This window comes from Pagrus pagrus, assembly GCF_965226575.1.
Source record: "Pagrus pagrus genome assembly, chromosome: 17".
Lineage (NCBI taxonomy): Eukaryota > Metazoa > Chordata > Actinopteri > Spariformes > Sparidae > Pagrus > Pagrus pagrus.
The window spans coordinates 9,228,553-9,248,455 of record NC_140201.1 but is presented as its reverse complement, the minus strand read 5'-3'; the positions used below and the strand labels follow the sequence as shown (position 1 = coordinate 9,248,455).

Sequence of the window (19,903 nt, the reverse complement as noted above, 5' to 3'; positions counted from 1 at the left end):
ACACACACAGATGAAAGAAACTGCACACCATTACAGATGGAGGTGAGTCATCCGGAGACCAGTGCGACTTAAAGGTGGAGACTTAACAGTGAAACAACACACAGATGCAACATGAGACACCAAACACAAAACCAAACAATATTCCTGTTGTTCGTTACAGTGATCTGAAGTCAAATCTTCACTGAAGATTGTAAAATATGTTCAGCAATCAAAGGTAGCTCAAAAAATATAGGAGGCAGCATTTCACCAGAGTAACCGACAACTGCTGCTCTTCGCCAGCTATCCTTGGCTGTAGCTAGCCACCGTTAGCTCATTGCTCAGTTAGCCTTGGAGCTAGTGGGGTGTAGCAGCCTGAGAGTGAAAATGGCTGGACACAGAAGTGGGTCTGAACACAGCCTCTGAGACCGATGGAGATCCGGTCGAAGACTGAGGGTACAGTATGGAGGCGATTTACAGCGAGAGAGAATCGGGCCTCAGCTGCGTTAAAAAACAACATGTAGAGCTGGAAAATTTTCACACCTTACTCTGTGAATACAGGATTTATTTTGACCAGTTTCTTATCACTCTGATGATAATTTGAATTCATTTTGTTATCAGCTTAATTTCTTACAAATTGTCCCTTTAAAGCCTCTTTCAGCTTCGTCTGAGGCTCCAGAGGGAGCTGTACAAAATCTGTTACCTCAAGTGATGTCATTTAAGTCAGTCGGAGCTGAAGATTTGTAGCGTTACAGCAAAATCTGTCTGTGATAACAACACTTTGCCTTTCTTGTGTTTTGATGAGTCTGCGATGTTACAGGATTGACCATATGTCGTACACAGACACCAGTTTATATCACAGTAGCAAGCGAAATACAATAGAAAACCAGTTTTTCTTACAGCTGCTTTAAAGCATTTGCTGTGGCAACAAACAGCAGTTGAACTTCCCATCTGGGTCACAGAAGAAGTACCAGCAGCCGAGTGGGAAAACAGTTCAGGTCAGCCACCGACTTTTATTTCTGAACTGAGATAACGGTGATGTCCGACTCTGACAAGATCTCCAACTGTCCGTCATGACTCCTCTTGTAAATGCTATATTAACATTTTGAGTTGAACTAACATAAGAAACCGAACACAAGGCCGCACGACATTACTTCTGATCTCATGTTGTACTGTAGCTCTGTGTTTTTCTCCAGCTTCTGTTCGTTATCATTCAGCGAAGCATCAAGTAACGTCAAACCACAGCAAAATGTGAGGCTAAAGGATAAAACTGTACAGTATATAGAAGCCTACACCCGATAATCCCATACATTTACATTTTAGCACTTAAAGTCTTTAATCAGAGGATAATGGAAAACTCTGCAGAACCTTTCTTTTCTCTGCTGGAGGTCTTCAGAAACTGAGAAACTTTCCGCAACAGACGTCTTCGTCTCAGCGCTTTGAGAAAGATTAAAAGCAAAACAAAACTTCCTTGCAAACTCCACCTCACTTCTCCCCAAACACACACACAACCACACTAACCTCAAGGACTTCAGAAGATTGCAGTGTAGTTCTGTAGACGAAAAAACTTAATAATTAATCAAGAAACTAACGGCCCGATTAATTGATAGTTAAAATAAACTGCAGCTCTCGTACAAACATTACAAATTAAAGTATGTTTCTGTGGCGTTTCCTGACTATTGTGGTGAAAAATAGCGGGAAGTTTTCATTTAAAAGACAAAGATGTTTCTCGTGTCTCTGATAGAAGTGCCGTAAGAGACAAAGGAGGAAGTGTTTTCTGACAGGCAGACATTGTTTCCAGTTTCCTGAAGTAAATCTAGACTTCAATAATAAAGAGAGAGTGGATAACCGAGCGGAGAATGAGTCATGGGTTGATATTTTCCACGCTGAGCTCAGACCGGAGAACACGCAGCTCATTATTGAATGTTTTCACTCAGAGATTGACAAGACCTTTATACCTGCTAATAAGCCTGAGGTAAAATACAGTCAAAACAGAGTTTGGCTGAAAGTATAGACGCATAAAACTCGTATTAATTTAGCTCAAATAAACATTTAAGTTCGTTATTTCATTGGACGTTGCACGTTGACCACGTTGACTACCAACAAATACAGATTTAGATTAGACAGTGGTGTCGTTCCCATTGTTAGAGTATTAAAATGACTCTCGTGTTCACATGTTAAACGCCCTGTGACAGTTACTGATGTACTGAATCTTACAGAAGAAGAGCTGCACATCAGAGGACTTTGCTGCCATCTGGTGGAATAAAGAGCAAAGAATAAGTCTGAGATTTAGAGAGATTTTAGCTTAAAATGCAGCAAAGAAGATAAGAGAAAGGAAATAAAACCATCATATTACTATTTTATCTTAGTTTTTTTTGCTTTTGTAGCCTTTTTCTATAGAAGAAAGTGTGAAAAAATCAACCCAATCTAAAAAAAATGAGTAAAAAAGTGCAAAAATCTAATAAAATCTGTCTTTAACAGATAAATATGGATGTCAGGCAGAAGGAGGAGAGAAAACTGCAGGTCTGTCATTAACTTCCTGCTCTCCAGCAGCGGCTTATATCTGTGGTAACACAGTGGACAAGTCTGATATGTGCAGAGGAAGTGCACTGGTGCTGCTGCAAATGCATTAACCCACCTGATTTCTGCAAGAACCAGCAATTTTTCCTCCATTTTCACCCACAGTCACGCTCCGGCCTCGTGCTTCACCCCGTGTTGGCTGCGTACTAGGACCGAATATCAAACGCCACTGAGGTGCTAAATAATTCAAAAAGCAAACCTATATTATTCTGTGGGTAATGTATTTTCTCGCTCGCGCCCAAGACGACTCGTGACATCACAGGGAAAAATGGCAACCTGAGATCAGAAATTGAAGATTAGACCAAGAACAGACCCTGAGCACCCTGAGGTGAGGTGACATCTGACCAACAATTACTGACATTTTATGTAAATCATTAATTATGCAGGTACAATCTCGTTTCCGGCATCAAATAGCAAACCTCCTGATTCAGTGACCCACAGATCTCTGCAGTTTAACTCCGTCTGTACTTTGTTTCCCGACCACCAGGTGGCAAAACAACCATCTCAGCACATCCAACTTCACCCTGTCCAACAACACACATCTGATGAATCATTACTGCTCCAGTCTCCGCTCTTCATTATCATGAAACATCACCTCCAGTGTGTCGAGGTTTAAGACAGGTAAAAATCTCTCGACCCCTCCTCAACCTTCCCGTCTCCTTCACGCCGAGACAAAACTTTCAATCACTCCGACCGGACGAGGGGTAATCAGATGGATGACGGTGCTGCTGAATCTCATTAAAAGATGAATAAACGTCAGTGTCAAGCTGGACTAATGCGCCTTGGCAATCTGCACTGCATCTCCTCCATCTCCCTGCTCTCCTTCTCCTTCTTCTTCTTCAAACGTCGGCCAGAGCATCTTTGAAGGCTCAAATGAAATCTGGCTGGAGCTGCGGGGCAGAGGCGAGAAGCAGGCGGGTGGAAAGTGCAAAATCTTACAGGCCAGTGATGGGAAAAAGTCGAAATTCAAATGAGTTACTGCAAAATTAGATGTCCGCTTTAAAAAAAAAAAGACACCTGCACAGATTTCCTTGTGCTGAAGGTGACGTCCGCCACTGCTCATACATCCTGCAGCTACAACAAACACTGAAACATTTAATTTGAGTGTTTCTGGCAGCTTGAAGTCAAATATTTACACTCTTGTGGGAAATATCTGCCTCCTTAGCTGCTAAATGCTCCACTACTGTATGTTCACAAGCTAGTTGCTAACCTTAGTTTAGTGTACAGAGAGTTTATCAGAGCTTTTTTGAAGAAATTAGTCTGATGTCAGCAGTTAGAGTTTACTAAAGCGGTAGAGTAATGTGCCCTAAAACCAAAACAATTAGCCGAAAGACGCTAAAATGCTACACAAATGTGAGTCTTTAACCACAAACAACAAGTTTCACATTAAACATAGTCCTTATTTCCACTGTTAATATAATATTTTATATATATAGCATTTAAAATGTGTTCCTGTATGTCCCTTATGGGCCTCTGTAGAAATGTTTGTATCATCTAACCCCTGACAGTCTTCTTTATATTTTCCTCAGTGTCTGCATCCTATTTTACGACAGTCCTGACTTTACATCACTAATTATTGGAGCACAGTGTCCTAATAGCACACCGAGTTGGGCAGGAATGTCAGTGCAGACAGTTGGCGGAGGCCCCCTGAATCATAACCGCCATAATACTGTCAGAAATATCTATAAAGGTGCCAAATCACCATTATGAGCTGCCTTCCCTTCTCTGCTCTTAATTGTGCGCCGTGAAGTATGTTGAACAGCTTGACAATTAGCAGTAAATGGGTTGACACTGCCACGCCGTAATACCCATTTTACACTCGTATGTCAATAGAAAATGATCATTAACGTGACAGATTACATCTCTGTGCCTCCGGATTAGTCCGCTGCCGGCACAGCGAAGTCCCTCGCGGCGGTTAGGAAGGGTGCCGACTCAGTGCTCCCCATCATCTGCACCACACTTTTTCGTGTGTTGGATTTAAACAAGCCTCAACGAAAAGTGTGTAACAGGCTGTTTCCTCAGACAAGTATAACATTTGACGAAGAAGCAATTATGAGAAGGTGAGAGATGAAACCTGCCCCATTAATCCTCACCTGGTTATTCACAGCCGAGTCCATTATTCTGTGAGATGTTTGAATAATAGGATGACAGAAGCAAAGATCAATGTGATACATGTGACAGAGCTGTTACAGAGAGACGACGTGTGTTTACATGGAGCTCAGATGAAAAACCTTTGCGCTGCTGCAGTCGGATTTTAATTGAATATCCTGTTGCTATAGCAACCCCTACTGGTGGAGCTCCTCGGCAGTACGACCGACATTGTTACGTCGACCATTGTGTGTGATCTGTGGACCCCATGGGACGTTATCTCCAAAAAACTTTGCTTGATAGTGAAAAAAGGTACTAAAAAAGACTAAAACTGTCCATATTGACACCTGCAGTTACGTGAAAGGAGAGTTTGTTAGTATCTGCGAGTTGTCCTTTAAAGACAGAGCATGAATAGAGGTGCTGCAGCAACAGACTGTATGAAAAAGCGTGTAAAAATCTTCCAGTATGAACCTGAAAATGAGTATAATACGGCACCTTTAAGACAAAGCCAGTCTTGCCCTCTTAGCTTCACACTTTCAGCCTCCCTCCCTCCCTCCCTCCCTCTCTACCGAGACACATTTACGTCAGTGTCAGCTGACCTCCATTTCCTGTCGCTGACGCAGGGTGGCCCAGACAGTCAGACAGCCCCTCTCTGCAGCGAGGCGGGCATGAGAATTCACCAAGCGCCTCCTGGGATCCACTCGGTTCCAGCTTTATACTGTGTGACCCACTTATTTGACAGCAGCTCTGTCAAAACTTTCACAAACTGAGTGCTTCCCTCGCTGGGCAACCAGGGCAAACATAAGAGAATGAAAAGAGAGTGAAGCACGTCGTCGCCTTCACATCATCACCGGCATGGATTTATTTCAGTCCACTGGCAAACAGAGGAAGTTTGAGTATTAAGAATGAATGAATGGTTTATTTCATTCAGATTTTTCATACCATTTCCTATCTTGCAAGCAGCCTGTCAGTTTTAATCACTTCACTCCAGCGAGAAAATCAACTTACAGAGCTTTAAAAAAGATAAAGGTAATCCATCACAGTAAATATTTAGTCAGTTTCATTCGTTTTAAGATCTGTTTTCGAGCATTTCAAAGCAAGCACCGCTTTGAAATCGTCTTTGTTGGTGTCTTCAAGGGCGTTTTGAAAAGTTTGACATCAAATATCTGTAAGCGTTCAGAAAACATGCAGAAACACAGACGAAATCATGAAGCCTCCGTCTGAATCCGCATCTAACGTGGGGCATAAATAAGCCAGGAGAGCGAAATAAAGCCGTGCAGGGAGGAGGTCAGGGATGGAGGGTCGGGGTAAACAAGCACGGGACTTTCATCCACGACACGTTGACATACGTAACAAAGTTCTGTTCATAACTGATATTAAAGAAATAAAGTAGCTATTTGAACCTAAACTAGTAGTTTTAGTGCCTGAACACAACCAAATAGCGACGATATGATGAATGTCCAGTTCGCCAAGAATATTTCAGGTAAACAATGTGGTTTTAAATGGTTTAAATATAAAATATGTAGCAATTCTGAATGAAAATGTCTAAAATCAATGTTTCCACCATGTAAAGGTGAGTTTCATGTGGTCGCCTGTCGCTACTTCCTGGATACGACAGTCGGTGACCGAGACTAGACTCAACGCGATAACATTACCTCATCTGTGAACGTTTGTGCCTGAGTCGCATCGCATTTTCATCAGCAGGGTTGGTTGTTAAATGGTGTTTACAGCAACAGTGAAGCGAGATTGACAGCAGGAACATTCATGTTTATTTGTATTATTCATGCAGTGTTTATCTAACATTAGCCGAGGGTGTGTGTGTTTATTCTGTCCTCGTCTAATGTTTCATGTCAGATTAACAGATAGCGAACAAAGTGGATCCGATAATGACGTGAGGCTTGAATAAAGTTCAGTTCTTTACTCAGTGTCCTTGTTCTTCCAGCTTTCTTTTAAGAGTCATTGAATCTTTTCTTTGTAAAACTGAAACTAAACGATATCAATTCGATTTAAAGTGAACCTGACCAGCCAAGGCACTGAACAAGAACAAGTAATATACTAGCTGCTCCAAAACACATTCAAATCTTTGCAGAAACAACTCAACAGGGATATATTACATATATATATATATATATATACATCCGCCTATCATTTATATAAAATAAATCAAGTTATGTAACACTCACAGGCATATTTTCCAAAACTTCGCTTAGGGAAAATGCTAAAATTCACACTAGCTCAGCCATGCAGCAACTAAAATGGAGACTGGTGTAATGGACTTTATGTAATATTGACGACTAGAAGGAGCTCAACGTCATGAAATTATAAACCTGCCTGGATTTGGATGAATCATATGAACTACCAGCACAGTGTGTCAATGTGGTTTAGTTCAGGACAACTCTCTGTGAATTCATTCCTCACAGGAGTCTCTGGATCGCTGCCGCAGTCAGGTTGATAAACAGGAGTGAAGATAAATCCACTTTTTTTAATCCCAAAAGTTTAATAGTAATTTCTGAGCTCTCCTCCCGTCGGTTAACGGTTTCGGATCGGAGCAGAATCCAACGAGACTCCAGGTGTTAATTCCTCCAGAGGGTCCGGCTCTAATCGAGACTCTCTAGCCGGCTCTAAGCAGCTAGCCCACTGCACCGCCCGTCCCTTTTTACTGCCAGTAAGCTCACTAATGTACTTAAGAAATTTGATCAATTGCGACCTTGAAAACAGGAAATCAATCTTAAAATGTACATTGAAAAACATTAGCAGTTAGTAAAACATGCATAATATTCATCACTTTATTGGATCCAGCAAAAACATCATGATGAAATGCTCTCAGGGGCGTCTGGGAGACTAATACTTAACACTCATATAAATGCAATTTCCACATTTCGATCCCAGCCACTGACCTTTGCTGCATGTCATATTTCTCTCTATCTCCCAGAGTTTCCTGTCTAACTACGTTCTCTGTCCAATAAAGGCAAAACACAGCAACCGTGGCTTACACAATGCCATCTAGCTGCATGCACCTGCAACCTGGCAAGTGCCAACAAAAACAGCCGGAAACTCTCTCTCCCAGTTAGAAATCACAGCAGACATTAGACAGTATATCAGTTTCAATATCTCCTGGATTAACTGTGCAGCCCTACATCTGAGACACAATAAACTCAGATCGCTAACGGGCCGAGACAACGGGAGGAAGGAGAAAGAGCAAGTAGGTGATAATTGAATATATGACGTAAATGTTTCTCACCTCAGCACCATGGGACGAACTCCTTTTCCTGAGGGCCGGGGAGGGCTCGGCTGATCGTAGAGGAGTCAGACCCCCGTTCTTCAACAGTTCCCCTGAGGGCGACTTTGGTACAGTCCACACAGGAACACCATCTGAAAGATGACAAGGCAGCGTCAGAGCCGACTGCCGGCTAGTTTACCACAGTGAGGAGGAGATACTTGGGATTTACTACTATGTATTTTGTTGATTTTAGTGTATTAATGCTCAGTTTGGGGATTTTTTGGTTAAAATTGTTTGATAAGTGGAATCACAGAGGGACTGGGGGAGAAAACCAGTATCACACTCTACATCCTTTTCATTTCTGACGTTTAATATTAAGGTTCTCATGAACAGTCCTGAAATAAGGGTGCGTGATTGACAGAGACTAGACAGGAAATTGTGTGTGAGCGTCTGTTTGAATTTAATATTTGTTCATGTGTGATATCCTGGCCTGTTTTACTCTCTCGTCTCAGGTCAGACACACAGAAATGATTAGAGCGATGATTCATTTCGACTCAGGCCCACAAACAATGACGTGTTCTGCAGAAATATTATAAATCTTCATCCTGCACCTTCGACTACTTCGCGTCTAGTTGTTGCAGGCTTTTAAAAAATGGATGGACTGTCAGAGGCAATGATTCAACTTGATGGTCTGTTTCGTTTGCTGTTAGCAAAATCCCTTTAAACTACTCTTCAGTCAGTGTTGTAGGCGGGTTCATTAACTGCTTCTTCTTGCTTGTGCTGTTTCCTCAACTTCATGAGGAATATAACAAACCATCATTTTCTTTAAAATTGCTTAAAAAAAGTTGTCATGATGGCGCATATGGGACAATATTTACACCAGTATCAATGTATCTGTGATCGGTCTATCAATTGGTTTGCACTAATGCAACCTCGTGGGGGCGCTGGCAGAAAAGTGAGGAGATTAATAAAGTTAATCGGACGTCTGGACCAAAGTTTTTGCCAATCAATCAAGTAGATGTTGAGAAAAGTCCAGGGGAGGTCGGTTTCATCCTCTGGGAACCATGAACGCACGTGCAAAATTCATACCAACCCATCCAATAGTGTTTGAGATGTTTTTAGTTTTGGACCAACCGACTGACAAACCAGCGTTGCTCTCTGTAGCCACATGCTGCTAGCATGGCTACAATTGTTTGGAAGCTACGACTATAAATCAAAAGTTCAGTTATGAAGTACTGCATTGAGAAATGTGCCATCTAAATGTATGAAACTGATTTTAATCATCTGCCTCAGCCCTACATCAAGCAATCATTCATTTTAAAAGTGTTGCAGCCTGAACTAAAGGTCCAGAAGTCACAACCTTATGTAATGTGGTCGGGTAAAACACAGGCTCCTCACCACCAGACCCCAGATTCAGTCACCACCTCTGACAGCCCTCTAACGTTGTGCTTCACTAACTCTGTATTTAATGCAGGGCGATTGCATTTTGTGTTTCTTGTATGAACAGATCCATCAAAAAAAGAAAAAAAAAAAGTTTCCTCACTTAAAAGCTTCTCATAAAGATCACAGTAGTAGATCCCATTTCAAATCACTGTAAATGGAGCCTTTCTCATCTCCCGTCCTGACACACAAATTGGGTTAAAAGTCTAATGCACCAAGAGGCCTGTTCTTTGATATCCATTAGTGTGAGGCAAGCTGTGCTGACAGAAGTCGACATGCTGGTGAGCCTGAGGCGAGGCGGTCTCGACAAAGTGTGGCTGAAGCAGCCCTCGGGCCGGGCCGCGGCTCTGGTCAACTGACAGTTTGACTGACAGGAACCTGAAACGTGGACCTCCTCCTACGATACTGGACTCCTACACAGTGGAGAGCAAGAGGGTGGCTCTGCCCGAAGGCGAGTCAGCTGTGATAGAGCTACGACTACAGTGAAGATTGAATTTTTTGAAAAGGTTATTTCTCGAGATGTTTGGAGGTCAAGAGGTTACCGAGAGCTTATTTCAAGATAGAGTTGTGGGGGGGAGGACATTACTGGAAGTAGTTCATGCTGGTAACTATGATTTCTCACATGTTCTTAACACAAATTAAGACAGATATTTCTTTTGATTCTTTCTCTGAGATGTCACAGTGAAGCACCAGAAGTAGAAACACTCAGTGAGCGGGGGGGATGTTCGGACCATTGGATAAAAGGCATGCAGGTGAATCAAAAGGCTGTCGCAAGATCAAACAGTGGAGAGACAAACATTCATGCAGTCGATGTTTCCAATGGCTTTACCTTCCATTTCTGGGCTGTGACATTGATTCAGATTCAGAGAACTGTTCCTCTTGTCCCTTTTTGTTTTCTTACATTTTCTTTCTACGTCTACATGTTAAGCTGCAGGGGGACTAGTTTGCAAAGTAAATTTCCTTTATGGATTTTTGTTTCCTTAAAGGAAAAGGTTCTGCGTGATAGGGACAGAGGGTTGGGCTTCAAGCTCTTTATGGCGGTGCCGGTGGAGGGGAAGGGGGATCCAAAAAGAGCTAGAGCGAGCAGCAGAGATCCTCCGTGACATCAGCTGATAATATGCTGTCTGGTGTGTGACTGGCAGGTTTTTGGTGGGAGTTTACAAAGATCCTTCAAGTTCCTTGTCTGTGTAGTACGAGGAGCCTGGAGGGACTAACGTGCCAGCCAAACTCAGTCCAACCTCATGCTTTGCTCCTGCCAAAGAGTTACTTCCCTGTGTGGACGTAACAAAACCATTCAACCAGCCAACCGACCAGCCAGCCACTCCTTTTATCAGCTGCATCAAATCTGGATGCTGCCCATGCCGGTGAGCCACACTACCCATCACTCGGCGAAACCGAGCATCCTAACAAAAAACTCCTCACTGAGTTGTGGGGGGTACATGCCGGAAGCGGGGAGCAGCTGATCCCCCACAGGACTTATCAGCCAGGCAGCGGAAGGAAAGAGGTTTGTACTTGCGGCCCGGTGGTCCCACTCCACACCACCCCCTGTCTGATGAACAGGTACAGGGTAGGGTGACTGTTGGCGCAAAGAGAAGACCAACAAACTGTGAGGACTGGCAGATTGGCGGGGATCCGGCACCCACACAAAACCCAGACCCCAAAAGACCTTCCCAAAGATGAGGTGGACCACAACTTCTCTTACATACTCCACCAAAAAGATGCACCTGTAGGGCTTAAAAGACGGCGGCAGTCTTCAGTTCGGATTCACAGCAGTTACATTCGATTCGAATCGAGGACGGAGAAGTTAAACAAAAACATGCATCAGAACCATCCATCCGTTTCCCCCTTCGGGTTTGAGACATGGTGGGAGAAGGTTAAGCGAGGTAGCCCTTCTCCCTAGCCTTGTCTTCGAGCACTTCCTGGAGGATCCCGAGGAGTTCCCTAGCTTTATCGGACATACCTTCCCTTCGGTATCACCTGTACAGTCAGTACATCGGCTGTCATCAAATCGCCTCGCTATCGGTGTGAACACACCTTTAGGGTGAGCCGAGGCACCTCGCACCTTTCTACTGCTTATATCTGTAATTCAGTTATTAAGGTCATTACCCTGAAAGAACAAAAAAACATCCACAGAAACTTTCCAAACAACTACTGCAGCATAATCCACTTCTTTAGTCAACTTCAAACATTTCTTGTTTTGCCGGCGAGTCGAAGTAGCACATTTTAGTGCTTTATTAGCCATTTAGCACGATAACAGGTCAAGCACAGCGACGAGTAGATTGTGCTTCAAGAGTTTGAGAAAAATCTCTCCAGGCACATTTTCTGAGTTGCCACTGGGATCAAGTGTAACCGCTGTGAATCCAAACCGACTTAATCTGCCATCTTTCGCACCTTTCAAGCCTACAGGCAGCGAGTGTTTGGTACTTTTCATTGTATCAAAGCATTACTTTAAATCATCTCCCCCTTTTCTGGAGAGATTTTTTGCTGTTGTTCCTGGGAAAAAAAGGATTAGACGATTACATTATCTTAACATCTATCTCTGTCCTGTGTTTGGGGTCTACCTTCCACCTTTAGGAACCGATCCCTGATCCTTCTCCTTGGTGTTAAGCCAATAGAACCACCCTCAGGCTGCAAATGGTTTAAATTGAAACAACTTTATTGGATCCATAGCGACTTGGCACAGAGAGGGTTAAACATGGCAGAGGTCTGACATTTTTAGGCACCAGTGTGGATTCCTTTGGCAAAGACTTAAACCCTTTGAGGAGATTTATAAATGCATAGTATATTTAGGTTTACTCATTCACACATAAACCCTGATTTCTTTTTTTTTTTTTCCTCACACATGCATGTTGGAAGACAATCTGCAATGCTTTCTAGGGACTCTGTAAACAAGACTGACAATACATTCATGTTCATACACACTTCACATTCAAGCTTGTACTTGGCGCCACCATTTTGTGGGACTATTGGCATTTCAATGCAGTCGACGACATTGAAGAGACACAATAATGAATGAAGAACAACACAGAACGCTAACAACTACTATGGAACAAAAAATTAAACAATTGAACAAACAAATGCAACATTCAACAGCATTTACTACAAACATTGAAGTTCATGGTGGCCATCAGGCACGGACAGGAGCCGCAGTCCAGCTGCCCCAGCTGGACCTTGCCGCTGGTGCTGGGCTCTGGAGGAGGGGACTGGAAAGACAAGAGGGGTGGGGGAGATGGAGGGGTCGGGGGCTCCAGTAGCAGCACTGGAATGGGGCCCAGGGCAGACTCACCGGAGGGGGCTCTGTGAGCAGAGTGATTGTGCTCAGAGGCCTGGGTCTGAGGCGGCGCCTGGCCGTGGCTCTGGGTCTGTTGGAGGATGTTCAGGCACTCTCCCAGGCAGCTGAGTGTGGCGGCCGACGTGGCTTTGAGCAGCAGCAGGTCCTGGTCCAGACAGGAGAGAGGGCCTCTGGTGGGGAGAGAGTCGATGGACTGGACCAGGTTCTTCTGTTGGCCCTCTGCTTGGGACATCACCTGTGGGAAAGAAGTGATGTAAAGACTTTAAAATAAAAAGGTCAACAGAGAACAGATTTTTTCAATATCTGAGCTCACAATGCAACATTAAAAACGATCTTACAGTCCTTTTACATTCAAATGTGCTGGATTTAATACCTTGAATCCTCCAATTACTCTTTCCTGAGGTTTGCGATCTTATCTCCATGTCTGATTTTAGTTATGCACCATAAGGAACAAAGCTTTAGTGGGTATTTACATGTATTTGCCTTTGAAGGCTGGTGGCATGTTATATTTTTCTCATTCCCTTTTTCTTAATCCAAGGAAAAGATTATTAAAAGTTACTCCTCTCTACACCACAGGCCTGTAAATGTTCCTTTATCACGACAAACATGTGAACCCTCATCATAAATGTGTATTAATCCGCAAATAAAAATAGTCCCCAACAACTGCAACCATTTACTCCTCTTAAGAGATAAGTTTGCTAAAAAACTACTGCCCAGCTAATCACAGTATTTGGGCCTCTTTCGATAACGATGCTACAGATCTGAGGCTGCTTTTAAATATTTATGATCTCAGTAGGAAAGATTGTGCCTGGAGCTGAGAGCCACAGATGGGGCAGTAAAGTCAGGGAGCAGAAAATAACTCCAGCTTCATCCCTAAATGTCTGTTTTCTCTCCTGACTCATGAACTGCAGACCTCATTAGTGATAAAATGTGTCATCAAATCCAGAGAAAACTTGAAATCGCTGAGGAAGAAACTCTCATAATTGTCATTACTGGGCATTTTAAGGCTGGTTGTTGATAATAACACCTCAATCTAAATGTTGAATGTGAGGAAATCAGATTTAGAGGTTGTACTGATCGATGACGTCCATCAACGCCAACCAAGACCGTGATGCTCACATGGTGGAAACAAATGAGACACCGTATCTTCCACTGACTCATACATCTCTACTTTCTTACCAGCGCGTAGGAGGTGATACACCTCGACATTAATTCTGGAGGTGTCACCTCCGTCTCGACTATAAGCAGCGACTGATCCACACGACTATCTGCTCCGAGCCGAAACAGAAACTCTTCAAACAAGAAAACTTCTCCCCTGTGCTCCTACAACATTTCTTACTGAGACTTATTTCTGTGTGAGTCACCTATCAAGAGTCTAAATGTATCACAAAAGGAAGAAGTCGCTGCTAGCCGGCGGGTAATAAACCCCTCTCGGGGCTAATGAATCTGGGTTGTTTATCAGCCTGGAAATGTTGTATTCATTAATATTGTATGGCTTCACACACTCGTCCTCTGCACGCACTTCAATAGCACATCTGTCTCCCTGCGTCGCTGCACAGAGCTCACCGAGAGCTGTTGCGGCAGGTTATGTGTAGCATAGATGTTCACGTAAAGGACTGGGGTTTTTTTAAAGCACAGCGCTCGTCCAATTATTCAGCTATTTACTTGGGTCGGTGGTGAATTCCTCAGGCAGATGCAGCTCAAATTTTTGTCTCCTGTGCTCGTTATAAATAGATTCTCAGTGTTCAGCATGCTGATACCGGATCATTTTTCACTGCGCCCTTCAAAAAAAAAAATCACGACTTGCTGTTTCATTCAGTTTTACAGTTAAAGCCCTCGAGAAAGATGTGTCCCACTTTATAATGAACATAGAGGTCATGAACAGCTGGATATTATCATTTACTGTCTGTCTATATTATGCATCATATCAAGATATCATAATTAACAGATGTAACTGATGTAACCATCAGACTTAACGACTTTGTAATGACGACTGAGCATGAACAAATTCATTGTACGCTGCAGAAGTTTCCAGAGATGTTTTGACAGTTTTCTTCTCATGAAAACTTATAAATAAACAAACTTACAGTACAGCGTGACCAATACTGGACTTTTGAGACAATTAAAGGCTATTTGAGAGTTTCAAACAATCAAACAATGATGTGATTTGCGACCCAGATACGTACTGAACACGACGCTTGACAGTTAAAAAATAATGCCAATGTTAGCTGATAGCGCTGCGCAACATGCTAAAAATTATAATATTATAAAATATGTGAATAGTTATTGTAGAATATTGAGATTATTTTGACAGATTAATGAAAATGATCCTTTTTGCATCAAGATTTTTAGTCAAAAACGATTAAAATCATTGTGATGTGACTAGAACCAAACACAGTTTTGGTAAAGTACCTTTTAAAACCACCTGTTGAGTCTACAGGAAGAACGTTTTATGCTAAATGAACACATTTTGGTTGGGGTGTTGCTTTACAGTACAGAAGGTCACATACTGCCAACATCATTCATCTTTATGAACAGTAAATATCCTGCAACATGAAACTGTAATAAGAATTATGACTGCGTCTGTAGCGCACTAGTAATCAGTCGGTAATTTGTTTATTTTTAAAAACGGGCAACGGCCTCAATCCTAACCCAACTTAACACTAACCCTCACCCTGTGGTGGGAGTCTGAGATGTAACTATCATGAGATCATGGGAGATAAGCACAGCAAAATGATGATTTTGCATGTCTCTGTCCTGCAGATCAACCACGAGCGCAACATCACAGTAATTTGGTCATCACCATGTTCAAAAACAACACTCAGAGACAAATAACACAAGACAAAGACATTCATTCGTAATTTAAAGGGGAAAAAAGGAGAAAACCAAGCACGAGGTCAGTAGCATCCAACAGCCAACTATAAAAAGGTATTATCTCCAAGAACGTCTGACTGAATAAGGACATAAACACACACTACACACATACACACAACCTCATAAAGGGTCCGTGTTATAAAACTGTCAGCAGGTGAACGTAAATACAACCTGACCTCATGTGGGCGACAGGGGTCACCAACAAGGTCCCAGAGCCATCATTCATCATATACACACACTTAAACCCACAGAAAGCCACATTCAAACACTCTTCTTCCTTATATTCCAACACAAACTAGCTAATAAAAGGTTTTTGTATACACACATGCAGTATATAAGCTGTTGCTCTCTGTATGTGAACACAGCTCATGTTTCTTTGTTTGGTTTATAAGCAGATTACGCTGTTAGACACGAGCGTAAAGGGAACACAGAATAGCAGCAGACCTCTACAAAGCTAAGTCAGTGGGCTTACAGTAATGGCAGCTCCCCCCCGCCGCCACACACACACACACACACACACACACACACACACACAGCTCTCTGGAGCCAACAGACCAGCGATGCTTCCAGAAATAGCCTAACCCCGGCGATCCAGCCCTGCTGCAGCAGTCTAAGTGCCCAGTGGTGCTGCTGCACTGCGAGTCGAGGCGTTTGATGAGTTCACATCAGCCGTGACAAGCTGGCTGAGGACAGACGGTAATGTGGTCTGACTCCCAGTGTCACACGTTCAGAGGAAAGACAGATGTGCATGCATGGATGGACAGATGGATGGGAGGTGACAGCGTGACGACGGCCAGAACATTCAGCCCCAGACCTCCTCGATATACCGGCGCTTAAAACGCTAACTGCTCAGAGATGTCAGAGTTCGATTGGTTACCTTGTAAAGATGTTTTGTTGCAGAGTGAAGCCTCCTTCATGAGACGTGGACGTTACTGTAATAACCAGGATCAAACATTTAGTTTATCGAGTGTTTTTCTAGTCTCTTAGAGATTTACAACACCACAGCATTCACCCCTTCACACACACACTTATACACTAGTGGCAGAGGTGAAGGTGCCACCTGCTCATCAGGAGTCCTAACTATTAATACTCTGATTGAAGAGCTACCAGGAGCAATTTGGGGTTCAGTATCTTGCCCGAGGACACTTCAACGTGTAGACATTCATGTCAACATCCAGGTTGTAATGACCAGTGAGGAATCTTTGTTAAAATTAAGACGTATCTGACTTAAACTGAACAAAAATGGACTAAAATCGACTTCATTCAAGGTACTTAAACCCAAATTCAAAGGATAAGTTCACCCAAAAATGAAAATTCAGTCTTCGTCTGTTCCATGAATCAAAAGTCAGGTGAAGTCGTGTCATCAAAACATTTCTGGAGCTTCACAGTGTTGCAGCCTTCTGCTTAACGACTGAAGTAGACGGGGATTTGGGGTAGAAAAAGTAATCCAAGTCTCTGGAAGCCCCGAGATCCCAAATTGATTTGAAAAGCTTGTGCACCCACTTCAGCCGCTAATACTTTTAGCTCAGCAGCTACAGTTGTTCTGGATTAAAAAGGGGAACTGTGGAGTTTAAAGAGAAAACTCAAACTCAGAATTTGAATATTTGCAATATTAATTAGAAATGTTGATCTTTTCCATAACTTAATAAACGAGCTGCTCTCAGAGGAAAATAAGGTCCCAGAACCCTGTTTGAAGGTAGAAAGGTGGCAGGGTCCGCCACATGTAAACCAAGTATGACATTGTGTATTTTTTGGATGAACTTATCCTTTCATAATAATTAGAAGAAAATCTAATACAGTCCATCTCATATGAGAAGCATTACATTAATGATGATACGGTAATCGGCTGTGTGATCCTTTCAAAGAGGCGACATCAGGGTCCTTCTGCTGTTTTCACCCCATTGTCATGGAGACGGAGGATAAAATTGTCGCTATCGTAATTTTCCAGCGCATAATACATGTCAGGCTGTTATAATCCGTCACATGTTGTGCATGTAAAGTCAGCGATGTGCTGCTCAAACTGGCCACCGGGTGCAGCTGCTTGTGTTATAGTCCAAAAGGTGCACCACACCTGGCTCGGAGACACAGTTTGTCTGTGTTATAAACTTTTGGCGTGAAGTTTTTGAGTTTAATCGGCTGCTGGGCTCACACAACGGTCCAGTCCTCCTGCCTGGTGTGGGCGATGGTTCAGTGAGTGCTGGCGAGACGTGGATCAACAGAGCAGAGCCGAGGAGGCAGATCATGTGGAGAGTCACCGAGCTGCAAAGACCACTTTCCCTCCACGAGTGTTTGGAAAAAAGTCGTACACATCTGTAGCTGGGTGTGGGGAGCGTGCCGTGTGATGTTTACTAATATCATCAGCACTCGTGACCAGAGAGTGTACGAGACGTACAACGCGACACCCCTCGACGCTGCTGCTTCGCCGTAAATCCTCCGATAATCAGCAGGAGGCAGCTCTCTGCTCTCCACTGTGGTGCGTAAATCACAGCGCAGGAAGACTCCTTTACAGTCGACTCCAGCGTCCTCCAACCTGTCAGACAAGTTTATGAGCCTGTGATGAAGGAAGGAGGGAGAACAACGAGGAGGGAAGGAAGGTGGACGGAGGCTGAGGGAGTACAGTGATGGTGAAGAGAGGGATGGAGATAGAAGCTACATGACCGCAGTGTGGCTGGAGTAAAGAGAGAGCCAGACGTCACCGCTGCATCGCGCCACTAAATCAGGGCGACACGTCCGACCTGAGGAGACACCTGGTCAAACATCAGACATATCTCAAAGATAAAGAGCGTCTTCAGCCGGGGAACCGAGCCGTCCCACGTGAACGACGAGGCATCGACATCTTCATCCACATTTTTATGTTATTAATCAGCCGGTCGGAGAAGTTGTTGTTTTTCACTGTCTTGGTTGACGTTATCTTAGCTTTTTTACTAGCGTTAGCCAAAACTCCGCCGCTGGCTGCATCCAAAATTTCTTATCGACATGCTGTAGTGACAACAACACCGTAAAAGATGATGTTTAGATGATATATGGTATGACGTGGACAGCGCTCCTACTTTCACTTGTTTTCTGCCAAAACCAGTCTGAACGTCGACAGATCTGCACGTCACGATGATAAAAACAAAAACAAACAAAAAGCAGCAAATCCTCACATTTGAGAAGCAGGAACGAGGGAATATTTGGCATTCTTGCTGGATAAATGACATTTTGTGTCTCTTGATAAACTGCTTCAGCACTAATTACCCAGAAGCCTCTACTTTTCTCGTGTAGCTGTTCGACCTTGCTGCTCTTCTGAAGGTTGCGGCGATGAGTTGACGGTCTTTCACCTGTCGACTATCTGATCCTCGCTCTGGAACGACAAAGACGACTGTTTTCGTCTTGAACCGGGACAAAGCTGCTTCGTATGAAGTCTGCCAAAAAAAACACGCCGCTCGCCTAATAATCTGTGGTGTAACTGAAACCTCACAGCAGGTCGTGAGCACCTTTAATCGCCGTGTGTCGAATCATTAGCTCAACTACAAACCCGTCGTTCACCTCCATCGTTCCTCTGCTCGTCATTCTGACGCCACTTTTACAATTTCATGCAGAAATCTCTCTTTTCATTGCGTCTCGCTCGTTGGAGACCTGGCTGGCTTCGAGTTGTTAAATTCCCCGTTCAGACGCGCCCCGCTGTGCGTCTGAGAATATCTTCTCGGCCTAAGTGATTCACTCTGTGACAGAAAGAGAGCAGCGAGCGACGGGTGTGAGTGGAGGATGATTTCTCACCTCTCAGGAGCAGAGTCTGTCTCCTCCAGTGATCCGGGGACAGTCTGGGTAAATACCGAGCAGATGGTTGTGATCGTTAGGCAAAACAAACACGCCTCTGTGGCTTGTGTTTCTCTCTGCAGACGGGAGGAAACAAGGCCCTCTGTGATGTGCGATTCGTTTTCCTCTTTAGCTTCGGAGGAATCTGGTTTCTGCTTCCCGTCACCTGATGTGACATCAGAACCTGAACTTTACTCCCTCCTTGGCGGTGGTGTTTCCTGTCTGCGGGAGGCTAACGTGCGTTTGTCTCGTTCGTGACGTTGTTTGCGTCTTAGCCGGCCTTTAGTCAGACAAAAAGACAGTCGTTTGAATGTTTTTGGACCTGTGCACTTCTTGGTTGCGAGCCTTCGTAGACCCAAACAGTCAGCGATTCAGATGAGGAATTACATTTTGTTTTGTTTGTGGTAATCTCTGTATAGATCTGGTGATGTCCGTCTGATTCTCTGTGAGTACGTCAGTACGAGGGCCATTGTTTCTGAGCAGGACGTGATCAATATTTGACAGCACTGTTGTTGTAAAAAGTCCAAACAATCCTGAGAGTCTGCTGGGAGGATTACGCTTTGGTCTTCTCTCCCTGCCGCATGTTATTTAAGAGATCTGACTCATCACACCGAGCCTGTGACTCTTCAGAGGAT

The 19,903-nt window shown here is 43.6% G+C and overlaps 1 protein-coding gene across 2 annotated transcripts in view; it reads right to left on the bottom strand.

Moving 5' to 3' along the window:
- The window catches only part of osbpl10a (oxysterol binding protein-like 10a), a 66,563-nt gene that overhangs the window by 18,726 nt on the left and 27,934 nt on the right, over window positions 1–19,903 (bottom strand). For both annotated transcript variants that reach the window (XM_084379215.1, XM_084379214.1), the window contains 2 exons: window positions 12,591–12,831; window positions 7,886–8,016 (listed from right to left, as the gene is read on the bottom strand). In XM_084379215.1, the coding sequence (XP_084235341.1) occupies window positions 7,886–8,016; window positions 12,591–12,831 (372 nt within the window). The remainder of the gene's footprint in view (window positions 1–7,885; window positions 8,017–12,590; window positions 12,832–19,903) is intronic.